Source organism: Mizuhopecten yessoensis, unplaced genomic scaffold, assembly GCF_002113885.1.
Source record: "Mizuhopecten yessoensis strain PY_sf001 unplaced genomic scaffold, ASM211388v2 scaffold11043, whole genome shotgun sequence".
Taxonomy (NCBI): Eukaryota; Metazoa; Mollusca; class Bivalvia; order Pectinida; family Pectinidae; genus Mizuhopecten; species Mizuhopecten yessoensis.
Window position 1 is genome coordinate 29,863 of NW_018408850.1, and position 19,268 is coordinate 49,130.

Below are 19,268 nucleotides of genomic sequence, written 5' to 3' on the forward strand. Positions count from 1 at the left end.
CGAGGTCGATCGCCGACGTGGTCAAACTGTTGACGTCGTCTCCACAAATCCCGGATTGTGTTTCGATGGACATGAATTCGTGTAGAGACAACGGCTTGGCCCATACCAGCTTGAAGCATACCAATAATCTGGAGGCGGTCATTTTCGGCATAGCATTTATCAAAAATTAAAACGTTATAATGCTGTTTTTACTGTTCACTGGTCTCAACATAGTGACCCAACAGTTGGAAAATAAACGTTCATTGTCGAATTGGATGGCTGGACGAGAAAAACATGCAAACTGGTCAACGCCTATAGAGAGCAAACAGCACGGGAAAAACTGTCAAGGACACACGGATAGTGTGTATGTGTCATACTCTGTCATGTGAATTTTCATGTATATACAGTTGATAATACATGTTCTATAACAATTCTCCGCATGCACAGTTTCTTTTTTCCGCTAGTATATATATGTATCAGAATACTTGAACATAAAGTCACTAACACCTATCTATATATCAGAATATTTTTCACAAGTTCACTAACCTTTATATATTACATATGAATCAGAATATTACTAAAAGAGTTCACTAAACTCGATGATATGAAGAGAATATTTCTTCTAAAGTTCACTAACCTCTACATATTTATCAGAATACTTCTACACAAATTCACTGAATGTGCCCTATGATTTCCATGTTAATTTCATTCTATCAATAAAAAATATGGATATTATATTGTACTTGAGACACTTGACATATGTCAACCAGTTTAAACTCGCTCGACGCTCTGTAAGATATGGAGATATAAGACGACAACTGTGCAATAGGAGAGAGAACAGATCTCGAGACCAACTAGTCTCCTATAACCCTCGGTCAAAGTACAAAAACAATACTAAATTGCATCATAGCTCTGTTTTAAACATTGCGATATCATTATCGATTATTACAGCTTATCATAGTCGTCTGATACATTTACTGATAAGAATGCTAACAGGCATATACGTATGAAGTAAGTATATAAAAATACATTGCTGGATATGACGAAATAAACGCCTATCTAAAACGTAAGTGTTAAAGTCCATCGGAAGATTTGATTTGCCAAACCGTAATTATCATGATAGCGGGATCCTATATCATGTCAGGAGCAGAGCGGATCTAGTGGGTGTAAGGCCAGGCTATATTTCAACAACATAAAAAAGCATTTCGCCCCGCTGGGCGTTGGGTATTAAGTACTGAAATATTAAAAAAAAAATGTATCATGGTTTTAGATAATTGACCTCTAACTATTATATGTGCTTGATTATAGAGACAAGTATCTGATTGATAAAACAGCAAAAGGTAGCAGAAAACATGACAAATGTTGAAAGATATTTTTAAAACACTCTCACATACAAATTATCTAAATTTTTCATACTTGTTTCTGTTCTATGATTATTTTTCAAATAACTTTATATTTATATGTATTGTAATTTATTGTGAGAGGCTGGGGTCCAAACAATCTGCAGATTTTAGTCACAACCTTGTAATCATCTGTCGACCGTCTGCAGATTGTAGTCACAACCTTGTGATCATCTGTCGACTGTCTGCAGACTGTAGTCACAGCCTTTTGATCAGCTGTCGACGATCTGTTGACTAAAGACGCAACCGTTTGACTAGCTATTAATACTAATAATAGTAAGTAAAATAGTTTATTTAAGTGTCACATGTTTTAACATACATACATAAAATACAGCATTTGCACAAGGTAATATTAATTCATCCGGCCAGTTCTGACTATATGCATTTTTACTTTAAAAAAATAATTCGAGGTTCTTACATGTATATACTGCTTTATTACAACTAGCTAGTTCGTAGGTCGTCTCAAAGCGGTTCACAAGCTGCCATTTCGGTGCTCACAGCTAGCATTCAACAGTTCTAGCACTGCCCAACCACATACTCATTTACAGCTGAGTAGACTGGAACAAGCGGAATAAAGTATCTTGCTCAAAGATACAACACAGTGCAGTGCCATCACCGTACTCTAGGTTCCCTCCCTCTATTGAGTTACTTTCCCCGAACTGTAGGTTACCTCTCTACAATCGAGGTACCCTCCCCCTACTCTAGGTCCCCTCCCTATATTCGAGTTACATTTCCTGAACTCTAGGTCCCCTCCCTATAATCAAGGTATCCTCCTGCTACTCTAGGTCCCCTCCCTATATTCGAGTTACCTTCCCTGAACTCTAGGTCCCCTCTCTATAATCAATGTACCCTCCCCGTTCTCTAGGTCCCCTTTCTATAATCGAGGTATCTTCCCCGTTCTCTAGGTCGCCTCCCTGTAATCGAGATAACCGCTTCGTACTCTAGGTCCCCTTCCTATAATCGAGATATCTTCCTCTACTCAAGGTACCCTCCCCGTACTCTAGGTACACTCCCCGTTCTCTAGATCCTGACCCTGTTCTTTTGACCCTCTCTCCCTTACAATATTTCCCGTATATTATATTTTAACCTGGACGTCCTAACGATGTATATAATTAGTACCTTTTTAATTCTACCAGAGTACATATTTGTGCTTCGGTGGTTTTTTTTGAAATCTAAGCTTATCACATTCTATTTAGTTATATATTTGTTGTGTTGTTGGAACGGAAATATTGTGGGTGAATACAATAAATCAACTATGCAAAAATTAATATATTGTTCAATGATCGACATGCTAATCTATACAGTGACACTCCTGTCCCGATCACCAGTATGCTTGGCTCACTTGCACGCTTCGATATCTCTGATGTTATCACTGGCGTCTATGTGTCTCAAACAAGTTGTCTTAATCATTCTTGTTTTTTTTTTGTCCTAGGATAATGGGCCAAAATTGCCCAGGTCTCCACTTGTCCTAGGATTAAAGGCTTGCCTCGGTCATTCCTTACATTTTCCAATTCTAGGTGATGTGTTAATCGAGTGAAAGTCGCAAGCCGGCAGATTGTAAATATGCTTTATTTCATGGTATATGCACTTTCATTAATGTGCCCTACGATTTCCATGTTAATTTTCGTACAACAACACCAAACATAGGAATGCTATATTTCGTTAGAGACATTCAGTATACATGTATGTCAACCTGTTAAAACTCGATAGCCGCTCTGTTATCATTGTGATATCATCGATTTGACATTTTTGTTCAGGTATACCTTTCACGAATACGCCAATCAGTAACGTTTACATTATTAGCTACCATTTGCAGAAACGTTTACATTATTAGCTACCATGCGCAGAACCATCTGGTGTAAAACCGGGAGTCGTATATAGTTATATATAGTTGTACACGCCACTTATATCTCATTACTGACACAAGGTGGAAAGAAGGAAAAGTGGGTCAAAACTACGGAGAGGTGAGGGATTTGCACTTTCGAGTTTGACAATCATTTTGTATGTTTATACCTGGATGCTTACCCTTTCTTTATTGCCAGCTGAATTTGAACAACGGATTGGACACATGGTATTACAGTTTATCATAGTTTTCTTCCTTCATAAAATAACAATGATATAACCCTTGATGATACGGCATATGCATGAAGTAAGTATATAAACATATTGCTAGATTAGATGAAATGATGTGCATGTCTAAAACGTAAGTGTAAAAGTCCATCGCAAGATTTGAATTGCCAAACTGTAGTCATCATGATAGCGAGATAACGTCATTATCACTAAAGCGAGATAATTATCGTGCTATATTATGTCAGGGGCGGATCTTGTGGGTGTAGGGTCAGGCTTTATTTCAACAACATAAAAAAGCGCTTCGCCCCGCTCAGCGTTGAGGATTAAGTACTGAAATATTAAAACAAAAACATCTCATCAACGTTTCAGATAATTGACTGCTAAATTTATATGTGCTTGATTATAGAGCCAATCATCTAATTATTAAAACAAGAGGCAGCAGACAAAACCTTTTGATTAATGTTTGAAAGATATTTTTAAAACACACTCACACATAGAATATCTACATTTCTCTTTCTTCTATAGTTCTATGAATATGTTTTCAAATAACATAGTGTATTATAAATTATTGTGAGAGGATGGGGTCATAACAATCTGACGACTGAAGCCTCAGCTGTTTGATAAACTGTCGGCGTTTGGTAGACCACGGTCAAATGATCAGCTGTCAATGATCAGCTGACTATAGTCATATCCTATTGATCAACTTCGATGATTTGCAGACTATAGACACCGTTTTTTGATCAACTGCCTACCATCTGCTCACTGCATTGACCTCTTTTTGATCAGCTGTCGACCATCTGCAGACTTTAGCCGCAGCCTTTCAATCAGCTGTCGACCATCTGTAGACTATTGTCACAGCCTTTTGATCAGCTGTTAACAACCACAAGTCTATGGTCAAAGCCCTTTTATCAGCTGCCGGCGATCTGTTGCCTGATGTCACAAAACTTTGATCAACTATCGACGATCTTGCTGACTAAAACTCATCAGCCCTTTGATCAGCTATTGATGATCTGCTACCAATGTCAGAGCCTTATGATCAGCTGTCGACGATCTGCTGACTAAATCTCACAACCGTTTGATCAGCTATCGACAATCTGTTGACTGTAGTCACAGCCTTTTGATAATCTGTCGATCATTTGCAGAAAGGAGTCAGAGCTTTATGGTCAAATGTCGATGATCTACAGACTGTTGTCACAGGCGTATTATTATCTTACAACTAATTTCTAGCTGAAGTCGCAACTTTATGATCAAATGTCGACATTCTTCAGATTGTTGTCACAGCCTTATGATCATCTGTTGAAGATCTGCTGACTGTTGTCACAGCCTTATCATCAACTGTCGACAATCTGCCGACAAAAGTTCACAGCCTAACGAATAAATATCGCCCTTCTGCAGACTTAAGTCACATAACTTTGATCAGATGTCGACTAATTGCAGACTGAAGTCACAGTCTTTTAATCATCTATCGACCATCTGCAGACTGTTGTCAAAGCCTTATGATTAACTGTCGACCATCTACAAACTGTTGACACGGCCTATTGATCAGATGTCGACGATCTGCAGACTGTAGTTATCGCCTTTTGACCAACTGTCGACCATCTGCAGACTTTTGTCACATCCTTTTCGGACTTTAGTCGCCAATTTTTGATTAGCTGTCGAGCATCTGTTGACTGTAGTCAAAGTCCATTGATTTGCTTTTGGCTATCTGCAGGCTGTAGTGTCACAGTCTAATGGTCAGCTGTCGGTTTTGTTGTGACCGTCACAGCGCAGGGATTGTTTGTCAGTTAGCAAGTGTTTCGTTAAGTTTATAACTTGGCACGATCCAAAAGGTTTCATAGATATACAGTTGGGAGCAAACTTAACTTGGTAGCCTAGTGCACTGGAGTTAACAAGAAAATTTAATTCCAGTTCACTAGCTTGTGCACTGGAGTTAACACTGAAGTGAAGTGGAGTTCACATCGATGTGCATTGGAGTTCACATCAATGTGCACTGGAGCTAACAACAGTTCACACGGTAGTTTTCTTTATCATATTATGTATGGCCTTTTCATCAGTTTATACACACTATGATTTTCTCCACTCCCGTCTGCTCAATAAATCAATATGTAAATAAAATATTAGGTGGTACATATTCAAATATTTAATATGATTTAAGACGTATCCTTTTCAGGAGAATAGTATAATAACTTTAGAGCGTGATGACCTATTAAATTATTAGCAAATGCACCAACTTGGGTCTATGGCACATACAGTATATATACATGTATTGGTGGTTTAAAGTTGATAATACTTTGTCTTAAAGACATAATCACCTATGAAGTTCCTTTATAGGTATTACTGTACTAGTATTACGTCTCATTAAATATACAAATCTATCATGATATTATAAGTATATTATAGTGAAACCTTTTCTGTATAAGAAAGCTCATGTAGGTAACTATTACTGTGAATAAGAAAAAATATTATTCTATAATATGCTATACTACTATACAGGAACGAAGATCTGAATTTCAACAAAACATTTATTTAGTAACAATTAAATATATATAGGTATCCGAATTGGGGGGTGGACAAAGCACTGTATATTGTATACACACCAGCTGTAGAAATTCTCTCTCTCACTCTCTTTGTTTTAAGTAAGAAAATATATTTAACTACATGTCCTCTATGAAAATGAAATATTAAAATAGAATAAACTTTAAAAATTATTAAAAAAAATAAACATTTGCATCATCCAATCAAAATAAACACCTAATGGTTTTGTCAGATCCCCTATCCAAAGAGTTGATGATTTATGCATAAAAAATAACATTTTTTTTGTGTGTACCATTTTTTTTATGTTTTTATATATATATTTAATTCTGTGTATAAAAAAATGATCAATTAACTATGCATGATTACTGCTCCAAGTCCTTGGATATTCTTTTAGGAACATATTTGAGTGTGATTTCAAAAAAGTATTAACATATTGCTTTATTGATTTAACCTTCTCATAATCCTTCCTGATGTATTTTGAAATTTTCAAAAATGTATTTCCTAATTAACCTTCTAGTTCTTTTATTGTGCCCTGTGGCTATTATGGACCACTGAACGTACAGGTAGAAACGACTCTATCATGGTTCAGTGATCCAATAATTGATGCTTGGGTGTGTTATCAATTAGTGTTGACTATTAACACCCAGTTTATAAACCATTAGAGGGATTTAAAAGGTAGTGTGAAACACTATTATAGAGTCAAAGTCACTATTTTTTTCTGACAAAGGGACAGCCACGGTATCTTACCTGTTGATTTGGTGGTTTGGGTTGTATTTTCTGATTCAACCATCAGCCTGTACATATACCTGTTATGTGTACATATAGACCAAATAAATCAAAATCAGACTAACTCATAGTATTTTCTTAAGGCAACTTGGGATTAACGAACTTAAATTAGTTACAAATCTTCAGCTTGATCTTTACCTTTTATCTATATAGTGCCATGCCAAGATTTTTCTGAAATTTTATCTTTTCTTCACTTGTTTGTAAAGCAAAGAAGCGAATTACTCTATTGATGTCGTGTTATAGAGAAACCTTTCATAAAAAGTATAAAATTATAAGAAATCTTACCACATTTGACCATATCACATAACAGACAATGATCCCCCATCCTAACACTACAACATTGATTTGAATATGAAATGTGATGTGAATTTAACTATGATAAAGTGTACTTTTAAACTTTTTCCTCTGAAATAATACAGCTATCTATAGATTTTCTATAATCACTGGAGACAGTTAACAAATTCTCTGTGTACATGTAAATGTTCAGCTGAAATTTTTAAATAATAAAAAAAATAAAAAAATATGTGATATGAAATATTCAGTTGAATGATTCTTTCCTCTCTCTTTCAATTTTCATATCACAAAGGAACCCATTTCATTATAAACAATTATTGAAATATGTACTTCAATCTTGTAAACTTTGGTAAACACTGTAGTGCATTGGGGGTAACATCGACATGCACTAGAGTTAACACTGAAGTTAACTGGAGTTAACACTGAAGTCAACTGGAGTGCACTTCATATGTTTTGTCAAGTGCACTTCCTTATTCACTACGTGGGCACTACGAAGTGCACTAGATACCAAGTTAAGTTTGCTCCCAACCGTACCTATCAAGCGAATGCCACCTGATATAACATGTTTGACATTGACAAAGCTAATTTGTTTCTAAGAGTATGAAATTCAAAAGGTTTTCACGAAATATATGTTGCCGGAAATGTCGACTCAATTCACATTACTAAACATGTCTGATTTTAAGCTCACCTGCTCGAAGGGCTAGTGAGCTTATGCCATGGTGCGGGGTCTGTCGTCCATCACACCGTTCGTCGTCCGTCGTCCGTCGTCCGTCGTCCGTCAACTTTTCGTTTTAACGACTTCTTCTGAAGAATGAACAGGCCTATAGTCATGATATTTGAGTGATAGCTTTGTTGGTTAGCGCACAACAAAATTTGAAAACGAAAATGACTTTGACCTACTTTCAAAGTCACAGGGGTCAAAAGTTTCAATTACTTAAAGCGACTACTCCTGAAAAACTGAAAGGTTTAGAATCTTGATAGGTGGCTGGTAGATTTGTTAAAAGCCAAACAAAGTTTGAAAACGAAAATGACGTTGACCTACTTTCAAGGTCACAGGGGTCAAAATTATCAATTACACGTAAGTAAAACGACTTCTTCCGAAGAACTGAAAGGTATAGAATCTTAATATGTGGCTGGTAGCTTCGCTGGTAAAAGCCCAAAAAAGTTTGAGATAAAAATTACGTTTACCAGCTTTCGAGGTCACAGGGGTCAAAAGTGTCAAATACTTAAAACTACTTTTTCTGAAGAACTGAAAGGTTTAGAATCTTAATATGTTGCTAGTAGCTTTGTTGTTAAAAGCCCAATAGAGTTTAAGAACGAAAATGGTTTTGACCTATTTTCAAGGTCACAGAGGTCAAAAGTGTCAAATACTTAACACGACTTTTTTTCTGAAGAACTAAAAGGTATAGAATTTTAATATGTGGCTTGTAGCTACGGTGGTAAAAGCCCAACAAACTTGGAGAACGAAAATGACGTTGACTTCATTTCAAGGTCACATGCGACAGAAGTTTCAAATTCTTAAAACGACTTCTTCTGAAGAACTAAAAGGTATCGAATCTTAATATGTGGCTGGTAGCTTCGTTGGTAGGAGCCAAACAAAGTTTGAGATCGAAATTGATCTTGACCCACTTTCAAGGTCACGGGGGTCAAATATTTCAAATTATCAAACGACTTCTTCTGAATGATCGAAATGCATAAAATCATATTACTTGGCTGGTTGCTTCTTGGGGTTGAGCCTAACAAGGTTTGCGAATATAACTTCAATGTACTTTTAAGGTCACAGGTGCAAAATATGTCAAACACTTCAAATTACTTCTTCTGAATAATCTAAAGGCACAGAATTATAATATTTGGCTGGTAACGACCTGATGGAGCCCATCAACATTGGCTATATTAAATTACCTCAACCTACTTTCAAGGTCACATAGGGGTCAACTATAGCAAAAACTGCAAACAGCTTTTTTTGAAATGCATGGAGTCGTGATATTTAACAGGTAGCTTCCTTAGATGGAGTTCACAAAGTTTGCAAATAAAAATGACCTTTTCCTACTTTATCCTATTGCTTTATCTGAATCTAATTCGATATAGAGTATCCTTGGTCCAACATGGTTCAATGTTGTAGAAACCATGCCCCCATTCCAATGGGGACAGGATAATGGGACTTATAAGGTGTTGCTGAGAGACAGAGCCAATATTTGGAAATATATGTAGTACAGTATAATATTTATTTAATATTTTGCTATGACTGCTTAAATATCCAGGTGAGCGATACGGGTTATCTGGGCCTCTTGTTTAGCATTGGAATATTCAATTAACCTTTGACCTGTTTTCAATAGCATCAGTGCTAGCAGTTCCTGATAACGTCGTCAGAAATTCAAGACAAATGAAGAAGATGGCTTCTCTGCTTTGGTGGATATCAGGACAGGAATGACAGAGTCAACAGGAAATTCGGTCCATTCAATTGGTGAAGATTACTCACGTAATTTATATAGTCTCACAAATCAAGGAGGAGTTAGATCCGATTCCCGTCCCGAGTGTGCTTGCTTACGATCTCCCGTTCCAGCACAGCAAGAGTAAACAACAAGAGGCACATCAACGTTTCCAAGACACACTTCGAACAGAAACTAGTGGGTTCCGGTTGAGCTTAGACTTCAGTAGCGACCTACATGTAAGTGGAATCGAGACTGTAACAACCATTTCTAAACCTCCAATAATTGTTGTAGCACAGGACCAAAAAATGGCGCCCGTTGTCATTGGGGAAACTTCAGAGGAGATTGAGACAGAAAGGGAGGCACCGTCGCCAAAATCAGAGGTCAATGATACTCCGAGGTCAAGAAGCAGTATTTATTCGTCTGACCGTGAGACGCAAATCAAGACCGAGACTGACACAGACACAGAGTATGGTGTACGGCAGCCACCAAAACCTCCAGGATCCAACATAGCAACGGCAATTGTTCAGGAGGCAGTCGGCACTGTCGAGAAAAGGGAAGGTCCAACACAGAGTCCAGGTAAGGATTCATTTTCTGTAGTCTTAAATTCAGTAATTTATTTCTTTTAAATCTCTAGTTATTCTTCGTACTCTGATCACAGAGTCGAATCTAAAAATAAAAAGAAGGAGAACATCTTTTAAAAAGACAACACATTGTTTTCTCTGTATATACAAAGTGAAACGGAGAAGTAAAAGGATTTTTCGTTCTGACTGTCTTTTTTTTATTTAGTTTCCATGGCAACAGAAATGTTAATTTCTCAATTAAAACAAGCAAAAATGTCAAACTTCCAATCAAACTTTGCATCAACCTTTTTTTTAATGAGTGCAGATATAAAATATATACCTATGTCACTGGTACTATTTTTTTGACATGTTTACCCATTCGACTTCTCTGATCTCTATAAGCAGCGAATTTGATACATTTATCAAATGTTACCTCTTTTTAAACACCACTTAGTATTAGCTTATCTGAGCTGGTTAGCATGGTATCACCTTGTGGAAAATAATTGAACCAAAAATATAGGTTAAGGACATAGACCTCTTGTCTTTAAACTGATTTTCTCAAGAAACATAACCCGTAGCCACGTAATAGTTGGTGTGTGGTTTGCTAAAATGAGGGGATTCAGTATTTGTATTTAAGCATTGAACTGTTTTTGCATGGTATTTATGATATTTTTGAATGACACAGCTTTGCAAGCAAACATCATAATGCACTAGCGCGCATTATGATTTGTTTGCTTGCAAAGCTGTGTCTTCAAATAGATCATAAATACCATACAAAAACAGTTCAATACTTATATTTACGTTTTCTCTGCCTCTTATGTTCTTTTTTAACTTATAATTTATATATTTAAAATTAAAAATGCCCGCCTTATCGACAGTCAACACAATTTCGTTCAATAATTTGAACAGCGTGTTGTCGCGTTCTGATTGGCAAACAAAAAAGTACCTTGTAATTTTAACGAACACTTTTATTCCACAACTCAATAGCAATACAATTGCGTATGATATATCTATAGGGTGATTTAAGTTTATCAATAGAAATCTGAGCTGAGAGTTAGATTTTAAATTGTTTTAATTTTTCCCCGGAGCAAGTTTCACGCATGGATAAATACAGTGAACACCGTAAATCCGACCTTGACCTCCACAAGGGAGTTATTTTTGGAAGTTAATTCGAAAGTTTTTCTTTGCTCATTTTGTGAAGAATCCAGACGTGAATTTGTTTGTTGATTGTATGGGAATCTGACTACAGTCTGTAGATTCTATAACAGCCTCGTTATTTGACATGTCGTGATCAGAAACTGAGGAAACCTTGGCTGCGAGACGCGTGAAACTGATATCGTTTGAAGTGAGTGATCTTGCGACGGAGCACAGGGGTTCGTTACAAATGTCTGAAATGTGTATGTTTGCTGTGACTCATATCAGTAGGCCTGTAACATATGTGTCAGTAGGTCTAAAGATTATGTGTATTTCAGACATTTGTAACGAACCCCTGTTGATCAGTGCAGTGTAACAGACGATATTTCTGAAAAATTGCATGAGTGTTAAAATTGGTTCCATTGACGGCATTGGTGATTTCAACCGATGTGCATTTTGTACGATATTAAAGACCTTGCTATTGTTTTTGTTGTAATAAAAGTTTTTTTATCTACTTTTTTATTTTGCACACAAATTTACAATGACATTGTCAAGCTGGTTAGTGTTGTATTAATACGCTAAGAATTGTGTTTCGTGCTGCATGGTAATTAAAGTCCGATCAACGACACAACTTTCAAAGAGGCTATATAGTGATAATGCCATGCAAATGTAAATATTTAAGTGTGAAAGATGACAATTCAGTTAATCGATTCATTTATATTCTTACGGCGTTGAAAGATATAATTTACATAAACTCAACGAAAGCACTATAACTTTAAAGCCATCGAGAAGACTCAACTTTATGTTTCGGAACTAAGACATAAAATCGAACTGCTCAGTCAACTTTAATTTCACAATTTGTCGTTTATAATTTTATCTGATCATAACAAATTCCAAAACAAAATAGCACAATATAATACATATGTTGAGTAAGCTACATGTAAGAGCGTCAATGGTTTAGATATATCCATACATATTTCAGACATTGATTGCATCTTGGAAATCGTTAAGAAGCAAAACATCGATGACTTCAAGACGTTGGAAAAACGATTAACTACAACAGACAGAAAGAGGATACTGCATATCGTAGCTGTGTATGGCTCCGCAGATATGGTCGAATGTATGAAGACATGGGACGGGATGGAATGGAATGAAGAATGTACTCTTCCTGAAAACGTGTTCGGAGAAGCGTTGAAAGGAATAATTGTCAGCAAAGCAACGGCATTATACCTAGCAACGTTTATGAATAAAACAGAGATGGTTAGCAAGTTAATCAACTGCGCTGGAGAAGATAACATCAAATACTGTTTTAAAAACTTAGAGTTGCGCAACCCAATGGAAACAGTGTACATGCGGAATCTAGCCCAACTATTGAAACGGGAACATTCTGAACTTGAGCCTGCCATTATTCCAGGTCATCGCGTAGGTAAAGATGGCAAACGTGAAAGGGTTTTCATTGTGTATTCAAAAGAAATAACCAATGCTTCTTGCAAAAAAGATAAGAGTTTAGGTTTGGTTATGAAGCAGAACCCATACGTATATACAAAAGAGTCAGATGATTACAAAAAAGACATGAAGATTTCAGGCGAGGACAAAATACGAGCCGAAAAAGCCATTGCTAGAAACCGGGACAGGCTTTGGAGAGATCATAGCAACTTAAACATAATTGGTGTCAGTCCAGTGATATACCGGAACAATGGCGCGGATATTATCCAGAAACCATGTATTGTTCTCTACTGCAGTACAAAGGGCGTAGTGCCACTAGATGAACCAGATTTTCCGAAACAGTTAGACATAGAGGAGGATGACTCGATAGATGTTGATGTGCATGAAGGCTATTTCCTTCCTGGCGGATACAGTTCACTCCCAAGTACTTCCTACCATGATGTTCTAAAAATGGGCTGCGATATTGGACGGTCGACATCGGTCGGGAATCCTCCTCATTTTCTTTGCGGCACACTTGGTCCGTTTGTGAAATTCAATAACAAGATTGGCTTTCTCACATGTGCGCACGTACTGTTTGATATTGATAACACGACAATACCACTGGATTACAAATATGACGGAACTAATGAAATTGAAGTCGTACAGCCCTCCCCTGATACAACGACAGTCAACGGGACACCACAACCATGTGGGCATGTCAAGAGAGCAATTTTCAATCCTCAACGGAATCCAAGTATTGATGCCGCTGTCGTTGAATTGACTGACAGAATTCCCAATAAAGGCCAGTTTTCGAACTCTAAACGCAGTAGCTACAGAGAAGCAGGTATGCCTATAAAACTTCGGAGAAATTAGTTATTCATATCAGAAAGAAGACTGTAAATTTGTAGCCGATTCCCAACGACTGCCTTACTTTCACCATTAGGTTTAATAAATATACATGTCTCAGTGCAATATGGGACTTGTTTTGTACACAAATTTGACAAAGGTATTCAGCTTTCTCATAATATAAACCCTTCGGCTTGGAACGAATGAGACAGGCTTATCAAGGTTCATATGCCTGTTAACTTTCCTAATGTAGCATCGTTTGGAAGTATTTAACAGGAAAATATGTTTGGGTCAGTTATATTTGACGTGTGTATATTGTATGGAAAGGAAAACGGAAAAACCCATTTGAGCATATAATTATCTTTCTTTTTAACTTGTGTCTATGAAACAGTTTGACATTTATGCATTACAGGGTTTGAAGAACTTCCTGAGTACAACAAAGGAAAAGTTCAAAGGAACTTGAAACATTTTGGTGCATCATATATGGTTTTCCAGTTTGGAAGCGCTAGTGATGTCACAAGGGGGACCGTTAGCGTGTGTGGAGTAGACGTACGTCCACTGTCGACAGTACTGAGTTTGCCACTAGGTAACGGGAAGGTCCAGATGATCAATCAGTATCAAGTGTGCGGTGCCCATCCAACCATGACGTTTTTCTCACGTGGGGATTCGGGTTCAGCTGTTTTCATGAAAACACCAGGTGCTGATGATATGTGCTGCATCGGGATGGCAATTGGGAGCACGCATGTTGATACCGACCAATTCCCATCGGCTGTTGTTACACCTATCGGTGCAGTGTTGGACGCTCTGGACTACAACATAGCCTCATTTCCATGATAATGACACACAGTGTAATGATGGTAATAAACGTAAACATTTCCGAGAAGCCGAAAGGCAAACTCACACAATCAAATATTGGTAAAGATGAATTTTATTCGCATATTAATAACTTAAACTCGGACGAGATTGATAATACTGATGTATTGACTCCTGAAGTATTGCTGGTAGTACACATTTTTTAAAATTAGATACTCCAATCACTGAAGACGAAGTGGTGACAGCAATCAGAAAGTTGTAGTGCGGATAACATTTTAAATTATTTTGTTATCGATTATAGAAAAGTCACGCTGATGATCCCAATAATTACAGAGGTGTAACACTTATTAGCTGTATGAGTAAATTATTTTCATCAGAGCTTTATAAATGATTGTTAAAATGGGATAAATAATACAACATTATAGCAGATGCTCAATTTGGATTTAGACTTGTTTTTCGACGATATATGTGCTATTTCATTTGCTGCAGACACTAATTGATAAAACGTTAAAACAGAAGAATAGATGATGTTGCTACTTCATAGATTACAAAAAGCGTTTTTGAATTGAATGATAGAAGTTGTTTATGATCAAAACTGATAAAACAGGGCATTGATGGAAAAATGTTGAAAATTATACAAACTTTATATGAACATGTTTAATCTTGTATCAAATATGATGGATTTTTCTGATTAGAATACTACACAAGTACGATCGGATTATTTCAAGGAGAATTTTTGTCACAGATCTTGTATAGTCTATATATAAATGACTATGAGATGTATTATGTCTATTTGGAATCAAAAAATGTACAGGAGATGATTTTGTGTATTCTAAATTAGAACAATTTCCTTTATATATCGACGAGAACTGAAAGTTTTCAAGTATTGGTTGAAATTAAAAACTACCAAAAAAAATGTGTCGTGAAAGTCTGATTAGAACAAAGAATTCAGTCGAATGATGAATGGAAAATTCATATCAAAACTGAATTAGAAAAAATAGGATTAGCGTACTTATGCTATAATAATGAGATGGAAAATTGTACATTTGAAATAATAGAAAATATTTAATGATGAACACAAGCTAGAATTGTTATCTAAAATAAGTAAATTAGCACGTGGTTATTTATATCAACATTTAGTTGATAATTTATGTTTACGGTATTATTTATGTAAACCTTTTTATTCAGTGTACACAAATATTTTTCAAGGATTAGAATATCGTCGCATAATTTTTAAATAGTGAAAGACAGACTTAATGATATTTCGAGACATGACAGAATGTGTACATAAAGAAATTCAGCCGAAATTGAAGATGAATTCCATTTTTTACTTAATTTTTCTTTTTTTTCAGATTTACGTCAAAAATATATCAAGAAATATTATTATCGAAAACCATATGTATTCAAGCTAGTTCAGCTATTATATGTTAACAATGTTAAGGAATAACGGGAACATTTGTACATTTGCCATTCAGGATAAGAAATAAATAATTGAGTTGCATGATGGGATGAATGACTTTAACACTTTTTCGGTGAGTAAAACATTTAAGATCTTCCAAAAATTATAATAAGTTTTTATAATGCAAGTTTATATCTCAGTTACCATTTCTATAACGATTCCGATTTCTTGATATATTTATGTTTGTTTTGTCAAGTTATTATACAAGTATGTATAATTCATTGTATACCGGATTTTTATTATGTTTACGCGATAAGGGTAGTTTACGCGATAAGAGTTATCACGCGATAAGAGTAGTTTAATTAATTTTTTGATTTTTTGTACTTATTGACTATTATATTTTTATTATATCTATACGACAACCATGATTTTATCAATAATGTGAAAACTGTCATTGGAGAAACCAGAGTTATCGGCTATCTACATATCTGTGTTCTGTGGTTGAATCTGGATTCTTCTCGAGTGGATGATATGTGAACGTTATAGGCCGTTAGAGATTTTTTTGTCTGAAACTCGATTGGATGAAAGATTAACACATAGAACACTGGCAATACATCTTACACATATACTACATGAATTTTAAAATGTTCTAGCTGAATTGCCCCATTTTGTTATTGTTTAATCCCTTACTTTTCATCACATTGTATAGCTTAAAATATCAATTAAATATTTGTATATAATTTTAACATACATGGATTTATCTCCCCTATATCATCTGCTTCATAATATAAAATTTGCATCAATATTATTTTTACTAAACTAGTAACTAGAAAATAAGTATTACACCTTCGTGCGAAATGAACATTAACTATCAGTGCAATTGCGCACTTAACATCTTTATATTAGCAAACATATCGTTTTAAATTCCTAATCAATAATAAAAGCCTTTGATAACATCCCTGTACTTCTCAACGCCAAAGTACTAACGACAATAATACCGGTCCGTTTTTCGGCAACATGCCGTCGGCTTTATTTAGGCCATTTTTAACTGGATTCTCTTTCCAGTTTACATCGTAAAATAAAGGAATAATATACGTGAACCAATCTGTTGGATCACCACAGGAACCGCTATCATTTCAACATCAATATCTTTCGTAACAAGTTTGCTAAAATCAAGGTAATTACCGAAAACACAGTCGTGTAAGTTGAGAACTTTAACAAATCTCCGTCGGTTGTTTGTTTTCAGTGAAATGACAATTCTTCTCAAACACTCTTAGTTGTTTGTTTACTGTCATAATTATCTCTCGACTATTGTTTAGTTATTCACCTGATCTATTGAACGATGTTATTTTAAACTACCTGTCATATACACATGTAAATGAGCGCTTGGTGTGGTGGTCTGTTTACAGTTGTCTGAATAAGGAGTCGTTTGGTTATAGTGGGTTTTTTAATTCTGTACAAAATATGGTCAAACTTTATTAACTACCACTTTTGTTAAACAACCGGTTTTTTTTAATTTCTCTTGAGTGTTCGGTTAATACAGATTCCACTGTATATAATTTGCATCAATATTTTCTTACTAACCGTTTCATCTTTGTCTTTGTCATGCCAACCAAAGGAGAAACACTTATATAGGCCTAGCCTGCTGTTCAATCCTATTATTTCTAAAAATTTCTAATGCCTTGATGAATAGTTTAAATGTTCATTATTTTTAGATCACCTCGCCCGAAGGGCCGTGTTGTATAAAACACGTTTGAGTCCTAGACCTACTAAACTTACCCCATATACACATCCTGGGCAGTACGTCTTATTTCAAGCAGCAACTGCTGTGTTGGTTCTAGTTTGTACGGTCCAGTGACTTTGTCATTTTCTTCATCAATGTTATGTATTCTCTTTTGCTCTGTTTCTCAAATCGTTCAAATGTAGGACCAACAAATCTTGGTTTATTAATAATTCATTATTTATTTGGTCGCTTTCTTCAAATGTTGAATATTACCTTGATTTCTTGCCTCGGCTAATGTTTCAGCAACCTAATCTGTGTCAAGTTGTTCTGTTCTTTTTAGGTTAAGCTGGGTTTTTTTCAAACACTACAAATGCAACACAACCTACACTCTGACTCATCAGTAGTGCATCTCAATGCATGCTTCATCTACAGGATATATCCTTATATATAGATTATATACAAAATCGCCTGAAGAGCCCCAAGATGGGCGAAAGCGCTAGCCGATTATACTAATCTTCGTGTTTTGCTTTATTTATATTTTTACCGTCACATGGACATTTAAAACTATTTATCGCTATATATATATATAATATATAGTCTATCCAATAACTTAAACATCTTCATTGTAAAACAAAATTAACCTTCCCATAATTGTAACGGAACTTTGATATACATCTTCTAAAAATAAAACTTCAAGCAAGTTTAACTTCGAGTTTACACTTGTATAATGGCTCTCACTACTGGTCACTAGGGACTACTGGTACCTGGGGGAAAACTATGCTCTATCGACATAGAATTGATGTGTCTGTAACAGCTTACATTGATTGCAAACGACTGTACTTACAAAATCACGTTTACGCTATAAAATATATATAATAATGTTTTAATATTTTGTTTTCAATATTATAATAAAATGATTGTAATATGTCATGTTACTGTGATAATTCCCTTTTCTGTGATAGCATGAACAGTATGCCAAATATATTAATATATTTTATTTATAAATAATATAATAAGATATATATTTATTATTATATGTGATAGTTATTGATCCGTAACTTAAGTTACAAAATATCTGTGATAATTATTGATCCGTAACTTAAGTTACAATATATCTGTGATAATTATTGATCCGTAACTTAAGTTACAATACCTGGTTATGCTTTTATCTCGCCTATAACTGTGATTGTGTGTTGTTTTTTTAATTGTACTATGATTGTTTATCTGAATAAACACAATTATAACTACTGATGTTGTTATTTCGATTCGTATAAACCCTCGAATGGCTGCGGTGAATTTGCGCTGAATTCGATTTTGGGTGAAAATCATTATTTTGACAGGTTTCTATTAATCTGCCACAATTTAAACTTTGTCAAACTTACTTTTTTTTAAAAATACACTTTGCATTCAAAAAAAGGTGTTCAGTTCAGTTATTCAGAATTAAAATATCTATGTACAAATTCCGTTCAGATATCACAAAAATGGTACCTTTTACTATACGTAATGTAATATTGGAGCCAAAAAAAAAAAAGTAATATATTATTTATTCTTAAAATTCTCCTTTCAAAACGTCTAAGTAGCGTTGTTTTTTAACATGAACTACATTGCATACTTTTTGTCACCAGGGAGAATATTTTAATCCTGCACTATGATGGGTCTCTTTCATGCTTTTAGTTTTAAATTTCAGTAGAACTGATCTTGTAAAATAAGCTTAGTCTATTTATGGTAAAGAATATGATAGGAAATACATTTCTTGCCGGTAGAAAGATCTGGCTAGTACGCGTAAATACATTGTTTGATTGTTGGTAATCAAGATAAATTTATTCAGAAAAATGCATTTACTAAAACAAGCTATCAAGTAGCGAATCAATT

At 35.3% G+C, this 19,268-nt stretch overlaps 1 protein-coding gene across 5 annotated transcripts; it reads left to right on the top strand.

Annotated features, from left to right (window-relative positions):
- Positions 1-3,214: 3,214 nt before the first annotated feature.
- Positions 3,215-17,911, top strand: LOC110464953. Of its 5 annotated transcripts, none has more exons than XM_021520450.1 (4): positions 3,215-3,450; positions 9,401-10,072; positions 12,173-13,459; positions 13,874-17,911. In XM_021520450.1, the coding sequence occupies exons 2-4, from the start codon at positions 9,802-9,804 to the stop codon at positions 14,293-14,295; spliced, it is 1,980 nt and encodes a 659-aa protein (XP_021376125.1). In that variant the 5' UTR covers positions 3,215-3,450; positions 9,401-9,801; the 3' UTR covers positions 14,296-17,911. The 5 variants fall into 5 exon arrangements, with proteins under 5 accessions (XP_021376125.1, XP_021376124.1, XP_021376129.1 ...); XM_021520449.1 differs by having other exon boundaries at positions 3,215-3,343; XM_021520454.1 differs by having other exon boundaries at positions 3,215-3,343; positions 9,788-10,072.
- Positions 17,912-19,268: the final 1,357 nt, after the last annotated feature.